This window comes from Bison bison, unplaced genomic scaffold (genome assembly GCF_000754665.1).
Source record: "Bison bison bison isolate TAMUID 2011002044 unplaced genomic scaffold, Bison_UMD1.0 scf7180017864178, whole genome shotgun sequence".
Lineage (NCBI taxonomy): Eukaryota > Metazoa > Chordata > Mammalia > Artiodactyla > Bovidae > Bison > Bison bison.
Window position 1 is genome coordinate 726,224 of NW_011494750.1, and position 9,634 is coordinate 735,857.

General features: G+C 55.2%; 1 protein-coding gene across 1 annotated transcript in view; it reads right to left on the bottom strand.

The window, feature by feature from the left end:
• Nucleotides 1–5,681, bottom strand: part of CHST1 (carbohydrate (keratan sulfate Gal-6) sulfotransferase 1) — a 7,391-nt gene extending 1,710 nt beyond the window's left edge. Inside the window, exons 1-2 of the mRNA XM_010842448.1 lie at nt 1,961–5,681; nt 9–515 (exon numbers count right to left, since the gene is read on the bottom strand). Of these exons, the coding sequence (XP_010840750.1) occupies nt 9–473 (465 nt within the window). The 5' untranslated portion in view covers nt 474–515; nt 1,961–5,681. The remainder of the gene's footprint in view (nt 1–8; nt 516–1,960) is intronic.
• Between the last annotated feature and the right edge of the window lie 3,953 nt (nt 5,682–9,634).

Consider the following 9,634-nt stretch of genomic DNA (forward strand, 5'->3'; position numbering starts at 1 on the left):
CGGCTAGCCCCGCGGCGGAAGATCCTGTCGGTGGTGTGGTTGACGGGCGGCGGCTTGATGTAGTTCTCCAGGAAGTAGAGATCGCAGTCGTAGAGGCTCCTTAGGAGGTCCCGGCTGGCGCCCAGCATGACCCGCCGATCGGCTGGGCTCTTGCCCTGGGTGAAGCGGGGGATGAGTGTGTTCTGCACGTGGTAGAGGGGCTCAAACAGGTAGAAGACGTCCAGGTGCTGGTTGAAGAGCTGGCCCACGAAGGAGGAGCCGCTGCGCGTGGTGGCCAGGATAAGGATGTGGGTCTTGCGCGAGAGGTTATAGGCGAACGTGGGGCCCTCCTCGCACAGCCGCTCGGCCAGCCCAGCCTCCGCCAGGCCTGGGCAGGTGTGGAAGGACTTGGCCGTGAAGGTGCGGATGGCCGTGTATTGAATGGCGATGGAGGCCAGGGCAAGGAGGAGGACGGCCTTCCAGGAACATTGCATGGCTGGGCACCTTCATGGGGCTGCTTCTCCAGCATGTGAGGTCTGGGGGCCAAGGCAGGCAGCTGTCAGGGAGCAGCCAGGCTTGGGTGCCCCTGACGGCCGGAGGGGGGCACCAGCTTGCTCCCCGAGAGGAGCTGGGTCTCCAGCCCTCAGGGGAGGGGCCCCAGTTACATGGCTTAGTGCTCCCAAATACACCTGAGCACTGAAGGGGCTCCTACGCTAGACTTTACCATTCTCTGGGGACTCCCGGGGGCTCTTAGGGACTGAACAAACCCATTCCCATACCCCAGGGTCTAACCTACAGAATACTGTGGGGCCTCCCATCAGAACTGAGTACCTTAGTGGGGCCTGACCGGGCAAGACCCTAACTCCCTCAACTCCCATACCTGGGGAATGACCAGTTCCCACCCACCTCAAGCCATTCCCCTGTCTCTGCCTATCCACCCCTGCTGGCATCTCCTGGGCCACCTGCATCTTCTTCCACTCCCATGAGCTGGCACCCACTTCCCCATGTGGTCCTCTTTCCTCTGTCTTCTGCCCACCCCCAGGAGGAAGAAGGGTCCGTGTCAGATGCCGCCCCCTGACCCAAGGCCCCGTGCAAAAAGAACCCTTGCACGCCTTGAGTGGGTGGGCTGCTAGCAACCTCTGGCCACCAGGCTGGGGAAGGTGGACAATGGCGTCAAGCCCTTCCTGCTCCCCCCACCCAATTTACAGATGCAGGTGACCAGCTTATTCCAGTGGAGGACTCCCGGGGCTCATGGACTCCCTCAGAGGCAGGTGGCCCAGAGCAGACAGGGTCCAGCGGCTGCTGAGAAACACCCCTTCCCAGGCCCCAGTGGCCTCTAGGATTTGCTCCTGGCCCCTAAGGAAGGGGGTGGCCCCCAGGTGGCGCTATTGGTAGAGAATCCGCCTGCCAGTGCGGGAGACTCAAGAGACACAGGTTCAGTCCCTGGGTGGGGAAGATCCCCTGGAGAAGGAAATGGCAACCCACTCCAGTATTCTTGCCTATAGAATCCCATGGACAGAGGAGCCTGGTGGGCTCCACAGTCTGTGGAGTCGCAGAGTCAGACACAACTACTGAGAAAGGGGTCCTGGTCATGGGGCACGTGAGTGAACTGGTTTAGCTGGATGAACTGGTTCCTCCAGCACCCCTCCCCCAGCCAGTCCTCAAGGGCCTCCACCCTTAGGCCCTCACCCCCTTCAGCCCACAGGGTGAGCTTGGGGACCCCACTGTGATTCCTCAGTGGCCCCAGAGAACCCAGGCCGGGCAGAGAGAAGAGAAGGGTGGAAGAGAAGGGGCATCTCAAGGAACGGAAGAAATGCGGGGAATGGGAGGGCAGGGAAAGTGGGGGTGAGCTGGGGTCCCGGGGTAGGGGCCAACCTGAGCATCTGGAAGTTGCCCCCCCGCCTCCTCCCCAGCCGAGAGAGGCCAGCTCAGTGACCCATCCTGGGGAAGGCAAAGGCGAGGGAGGGCTCCACCAACTCACCAAAGGGGCTGTTCGGCACTGGGCAGTCCACAGCTGCCGGGTCTCCAGGCCTCGCTGGCAGTCACAGCCCGTGCAGCAGTCCCGTGGCCAGCAGACTGCAAGGAGACAGGGAGAGGAGTGGTGCTGAAGCGGGGCTCCCAGTGCCCTCTCCCACCTCTTCTCCCCTGTGTCGCATGCCCCATGGACAGCTCCCTAGGGCTGGGCAACGCAAGCCCTGTCTGCTCTCCTAGATCTACCCACTGAGACTCAGGGCTCCAGGTAACCCAGTGCCATCTCTGAGTCCCTGGGTCCAGCCATCTGAGTCCCAGGCAGCATCCCACCCCCTTCACCCACCTCTCCCACCCACTACCCATACCCTATGAGAGAGTGATGCTCCAGTGGGCAGGGGGCTGGCAAGCCTGCATGCCCAGCTAAGAGTCAGTGCCCCGTTTAGGGAACCACCCCAGAGAGGCACCCCTCCCAGCTACCACCCAAGAGAGGTGCACAGAAATCCACTGGACACAAACACCCCCAAGCTGGCCAGCTCAGTTCAGCTCTGGTGATCAGACTGACCCAACCAGACCCAAAGCCTAGTGCCCAACAACGGTACCGTAGGGGTCAAAGTTATCCCAGAAAACGGGGCCGGCTGGAGCACAGTCCAAATGGGTTCTGCACTTAAAATCCGCAGCATCCTGACCCTTTGCGATTCACCTTGTTCAGTGATTTTCCCCAATGGGGGTTAGCGGAAGTCGGGAAGAGCAAGGAGCCTCACCCCAGATCTCCAGGTGGAAACGGCAGCTCAGTGGAGGCAGCCCACCCGCTGAAGCCCGGGAGGAAGGGACAGAAAGGAAGCGAGGTTCCTCTTCCACCCACACAGAGAGAGGAGAACGACTACCTGAAACTCAAAGCAAAAGTGGACCAGGGAGCGTCCCTGACCTTCATGCTCTTTGCAAACCCTAAGTCAAAGCACCAAGGTCACAGCATCGTTTTGGTTAGTATCCAATGAGTATTTCCTAAGCACTAAGCGGTTTACCTACCTTTGCTCATCAGTGCTCCGCAAGAACTTTACGTGGGAGCCAGTATCGGTTCCATTTCACAGACAAGAAAGCTGAGGCACAGAGACGTGGAGAAAACTGCCTGAACCCACATGCCTGGCTTAACCCCCATCCAGCAGGTTCCCCAGAGCCCACGCTCCTTCCCTCCAAGGAGACCTGACTTACTGTTCATCCAGGCTACCCATATTGGGTCTTCAGACATGCACGTAATTAATGTCCCCTGCTCATTTGTGAATCAGCGCGAGAGGCACCAGATGTTAGAAGGCGACGTTCAGATGACTTCTGAGACTTAGAGCAAGCTCTTCCCTTTGCTGTCTGGTCTGGTTGAACTACTGGCTCGTGGAGGTTGGGTGAACGCCTGTGCCTTCTGAGTACTCTTCCCACGTTCACTGTTGGGCACAATTCCCCTTGGGGGCGGGACGAGTGGGTCCTCATTTCCCAAATGAGTGCTGTTGGGTTCAGCTCACTCACCCAGCTCTCCACACCAGGGAGAGAGTCTGTTTTCCTGAGAGCCCCTGCTGGAAGGTCAGGGTCCTCACTCCCATTGTTCAGATGATGAAACTAAGGCTCAGAGACTACGTCAATGGGCGTGGTAAGCAAGTAAGAAGTAGGAGACTCAAGTCCCTCTGGATCAGACTCTTGGGCCTGGCACTGTGGCTCTTCTACCATCAGTTTGGTGGAGAAGAAACATGCTGAAGCTTAGGGATGGGCACAGAGGCTGGGGTGAGACAGCAATGGGCTGGCGGTGGCTTGGGGAGGCCTGTTTTAGGTGTGAAACCCTACTTGGTGCTTAGAGGAAGCAGTACCATGTCACCAGGTGGCAGTAAACAGGGGAAAGGCGCAGTCAGAGGTTCTGGGGAACCTCCGGTGTAAGCCGAGAAACGCACCCCCATCCCACACTGCCTCACCCCACGAGAGCAGAAGACGCTGTCTCCATCAGCACGGTTGCTCGGAGGACCCACAGAGAACAGCGTCTCAGCTTTATATGTGCCCCATGCAGAGTGCAGGCCAGCCCTGCCCAAGTGCGCCAAGACCAACGTGAACGTCTTTAGAGGACAGGTAGGGAAAGTCACCGATATTCATGCAGAGTAATATTTTTAAATTATTCAGGAGTCCATTCTTAAGTGCCAGTGCTATTTCATTCGGCCATATTTCCTTTGTATTTATTCACAAGCATGTTATTATCTAGCATGAGCCAGGTGCTATTCTGAGCACTATGGGTAAAATAACATGAAGGAAAGCAAGTACTTCTGGCCACTCGTGATGTTTCTCCCAGTCATATGCTCCCTTTCCAGGCATCAGCTCATCTAGTGCTCACAGTAACCCTGTGGGGTCATAGTTCCATTTTACAGATAAGAAAACTGAGGTTCTACACGGTTAGGTAACTTCTCCAAGCTTAGAGCCAGGATTCCAGCCAGGCGACATGCTCAAAATCCCCCTCCCTGACCTACCCCCTCTTCAACTACTTTCAGCACCCTTTGGTCCTCACCAAGACAGGAAATGGAAGCTTTACAGAGGCTTCCCTTAACTCTTAAGATTCCCGTTCCAAAAACAATTCACCCAAGGTTTTCTTTAGAGATGAGCATCTTTCAAGGAGGAAACCATTTTAAGTTTCTTCCCCTCACTTCCCTGAACCACCACCACCCCCAAAAACTGTAAGGCCAGGATTGGAAGCTGCAGTCTTTGCCAATAAATCAGAAGGAATTAAAGCATCATTGCGATGCTATAAATCCCTTAAAAAGCAGGACTCAGATTTACAAGGTGCAATCTGGACACCCGGGAGGGGAAGATGTTGAAGGCAGGCCACCCTGTTGTCACCCCTCCCACCTCCCACCCCCAAGGAGGGCAAAGCCAGGGCATGGGAACGGGAAGATGGAGGAAGTCAGGCCCTCCTAGAAATGCCCCTGCTCTCCTGCCAGCCTGGCAGAACCAGGCCCAGGGTCCGCCAAGCGTCCTTGGTATGCTGGAAGCAACTGCCCTGGAAACCAGAGGCCCTGAGGCCCGGCCCCATTGTTCCCAGGGGAGCTCTGGCCACTGCAAGGGATATCAATACCCCCATCCTCTAAGCCGGACTGTGGGCCCCAGAGCCCCTCGCTGGGGCTTCTTGAAGCCTCTGGCCTGGCCTCCCTCCACCTCTGGTGAGTCAAAATCCAGGCAAGCCTTAGACGTGGGCGTCCAGAATCTAACTTCTCTTGGGAGTCACCCACTCTCAAAGGAAAGTTCAGACTTCAGAACCAGCCACCTTCAAATTAGGGTACAGGATGGGAGTGGGAATACCTCCACCTGGGAGAACGAGAATTCAGAGCCAAGAGCTCAAGCCACGAAACCACACCTACCTGGACCTGTCACTCTGCAGGACGCGGGCCTGGGTGACTCACTCATTTTCTCTGAGCCTCAGTTTCCCCACCCGTAAAGTAAGTATAACCGTAGCAGTGGTCATCTGAACAGGCGTATAATATGGTACAGCCTTGCGCTTGGGACGTTGGCTCTGGCACCAGCCCTGTGGATGACCAGATTCCCCTAGTCTCCCCGGACCTCTGGTTTTCTCACCTAAGAAATGGGGATAATTTTAACAAGGCTGTTTTTTTAGGACGGATTACTTCGTACAGTGTCTAGCGGGGATTGGAGAAGGAAACGGCAACCCACTCCAGTGTTCTTGCCTGGAGAATCCCAGGGACGGGGGAGCCTGGTGGGCTGCCGTCTATGGGGTCGCACAGAGTCGGACACGACTGAAGCGACTTAGCAGCAGCAGCAGCAGCGAGGAGGAAGTGCTCAATAAATGTTAAGTTATTTTTATTGTCATTGATGCCTCGCGTGCTTTCTATGTCAAGGAGGTCCCTCAGAACCCCTCAGCACTGACTGTGACGGTGAGGCAGACATGCTCCCTGACCGCTGTGCCCAGACCTCTGCCAGGCAAGCCTCTGCCCGGAGCCCCTGCCTTTCTGCACACTCTTCCCAGTCGGCGAGCTCTCTCCTGCGGAACCGCCGCAGTGGCTTCCCTGCTGCCCTCTAGTGGCCACATCCTGCAGTGCCGCCCCTTAGCGCGGCGTCTCGGCTGGGTTCAGAATTCCGGGCTGGCTGGCTGCAGTCTAATGTGAGGACGCAGGCAGGCAGGCAGGCGGCGGGGAGACGATGTTGCAGGAGCAGCGAGGTGGGGGGATGACACGCCCACCCGGGCTGCGGGCTCTGCTCTGTGCTCCCCTCTTCCCTCACCCACACACCATGAGGCAGGCGGCAACAGGCAGCCTCATAGCATCCGGAGGGCCTCAGCTCCCTGGTCTCCTTCCGCTCCGGCAGGGAAGGAACACCGAATGTCATAGGCTGGAGCAACCCACAGGCTCTGCATTTGCCTGGCTAGTGACCTTAGACTCATCGCCTGGCCTCTTTGTGCCTCGGTTTTTTCCTAAACCCAGTGACCCTTAAGGGCTTCCCAGATCTGGCCATCGGAATAGTCCGATCCCGGGAAGCCCTTGTACTTCATCCTCAGGGTTAGGACCACCCTCCCTGAACGATGCAGGAACCCTCCTTCGGAAGTGGGAAGGCTCCAGTCACCTTCCAAGAGGCTACCAGGGCTGGCAGCTCTGCCCCTGTCTCAGCCCGCTCCGTGGCTGCCCCGGTGAGGCCCAAGAACCAAGGGACGCTGCCCTTTGACGAGTTAACCTCTGCCTCCTGCTCTGTTTAATCCACACAAGCCAATGCTGTGGTTCTTTGTCTTTTCTGGGTCACAGACCCCCTTGGAGAGACACAATCCTTCGTCCCTGAAGATCCATTTGTGCCCACAGTTTTACACACACAATTAGAAGGCTCTTAAACCTCCTAACACCTACCCATGAGCATCCCTTCTCTTCCCTAGAGACTTAACCCTTTCTTTATTAACATTCTCCCCCACCCTAGCATTTTCTTTTTAACCGATTCTGTCAGAGAAGGCTCCAGAGATGTTTAAGTACCAAGGTAGAACAATCACCCAAGATTATTAAGTAAAAAAAAAAAAAATTTTAAGTCTAGGGACAGGAAAGACATGGGCAATAGCGTGCCACCATTTCTCATTTTTTTAAAAGGGAATGTATGTGAATGTATCTATACACACACACACATTTATTTGAATCTATGCATAAACAACCACAAGAACTTGCACTGAACCAGTTAACTGTAGCTGCCAGGTGGGAGGAGCTAGGAGACGGGTGGGAGGAAGGCACAGTTTATACTGAGCATGTTGATCCAGTTTGAGTTTATTAACTTTGGGAAACAGAGAGAAGCCACCTCATGCAAGAACTGGAGGGACAACTGATGACAGGGTGTGGCACTTAAACCCAGCACTGGCATCTCACTGTGCCCCCAGGGCACAGCTCTCCCCAGGGCACTGCTGGCTGGCTCTCTCCACCGGCAATTCCAAGGCACCAGGGTTGCATTCGCCATCTTTCAGCCAGAAAAATGGCTCAGTCTGCTCAGGCGGGGGACAGAAGTCACCTGGGGCTGCTGAGACAAGACAGGAGCTGAAAAAGGGGGAGACCTCCAAAAAGGGACCTGAGGCTTTGGGAAGAGCAGCTAAGGCCCAGTTGGGGAAATGACTCCCCTCCTGGTTTTTCTCCTTGTTCCCTTTTCCCCTGCTTTTGTGAAGTCCGGGAAGACAGGAGAAGGAGAGGGAAAAACCTGATCATTGTATCAGATGACACAGCTCATCAGAGTCTGGAGTCAGTATGGAGGAGCCCTGAGGCTCTGGGGTCCCCGAAACTGGAGCAAGAAGCAGAGGGAACTGGATGGGGGAAGAGATGGACGGGGGCACAGAGTTGGCAAACAGGCCTCTGGGATGGAGCCTGCAGAAAGGAAATGCTTAATCCCTGTGTCTGCAGTAGCCAGTGATGATCCACCGTACATGTTTGTTTAGTTAAGTCTAGAACACATAAAACAGCAAAGTTTTTTCTTCCTAAGGAAAATAATGTGATGAAAATGAGGCAAGGGGAAAACAGGGGTATGAAAGTCCGAAAGAACGAGGAGCCAGGTCAGTGCACAACAGCCCATGAGGTTACACAGACAGGTCGGAGTTACCTGGCAGCCGATGAGAAAAGGGAAATACTTCATTTACGTGTTGCATAGGATCCATGAAGTGAAGATTAAAGCACCTGCTCAAGAGATACCCAACTATTCCTGTTACTGAATCCAACACAAGATTTATCCAGAAGGCTCTCCTCGAGAGCCCTGAGCAGGTATCACTGTCCTTAAGACCTCATACCTAGTAAGTCCAAGGACAAGTTTAGCAGTGCTGTGTCCTGAAACAACCTTAAAGGTAAGCAGGATGCCCATATGTAGCTCAGCCAGTGCAGCCTTGGGAGGATGTGATCTGATGGTGTCCAGACTGAGCCTCTGAGGTCTGGGTCAGCCCAGGGGTGACTGGAAGCCCCAGGGCTTCTTTCTCTTTGGGGTCATGCCCCCTCAATCTGAAACCCTGTGAGGTCTATGGGCCTTCTCTCCAGATCCACACCAATCCAAACGTGTGGTTTGCACACAATCTCTGGAGTCCCTGGGCCTCATGGCTTATCCACAGACCCCACGGAACCAGTACACACATCCTTCAGGCACCTCAGATGGGGGCAAGTTCTCACAATCATGGTTCCGAAGACAAGCATCCAGAGTTGACCATCCACCAACTTTTCACCATCAGCAGAGAGGCTTGGCTATTTCTCATGAGCCTCGATGTCTCCAGAGCAGGTCACTCCAGTGTCCACATGTTTTGACCCTGGGACATGCATGGTGTCGCAAGCCTCCTTGAGAAGTTTACCCAAAGGCGTGGGAGGAGGCAGGGTGAATGCAGGTTGGACATCCTGGCTGTGGGACCAGCTAGGGCTGGGCTGACTCCTACTGCTGATGCTTTACCCTGAGCAGAGCACTTAACCTCCACAGGCCTCAGCTGTCCTTATCCATGAAATGGGAAAGATGATCACAAAATCTTTCAAATATTTGGATTGTGAGAAAGAAAGCTGATGAAGCTTAGCACAGGGCTGGGCACAGAGCAGGATTCACTAACAACCCTGGGCATGATTTTGAGGGACTACTCTGCTTTCGAACTGTGGTGTTGGAGAAGACTCTCGAGAGTCCCTTAACTGCACGGAGATCCAACCAGTCCGTTCTAAAGGAGATCAGCCCTGAATATTCATTGGAAGCACTGATGCTGACTGCTGCAAAGAGCCGATTCATTGGAAAAGACCCGATGCTGGGAAAGATTGAAGGCAGGAGGAGAAGGGGATGGCAGAGGATGAGATGGTTGGATGGCATCATCGACTCAATGGACATGAGTTTAATCAAGCTCTGGGAGACAGTGAAGGACAGGGAAGCGTGGCACGCTGCAGGCCGTGGGGTCGCAAAGAGTCAGACACTACTGAGCGACTGAATAACAACTCAAACCTACAAACAGGCCAATAGTGGCCTGGAAATGTTCAAAGAAATTACACCAGCGCCACGGCCTCCTCCGTGAAGCTCTCACCACCTGTGTAGGCTGGAGACCCCGTTGTTCAGATTGCAGGGACTACCTACAGTCCTGCCGGTCAGGGGGTCCCGACCGACCTGAGGAAAGTTTTCCCCAGCAGCTCCTGCTGCATGGCCCCAGTGTGCCTGACTCCTCGCGGGGGAGGGATGAGTCAGAAGG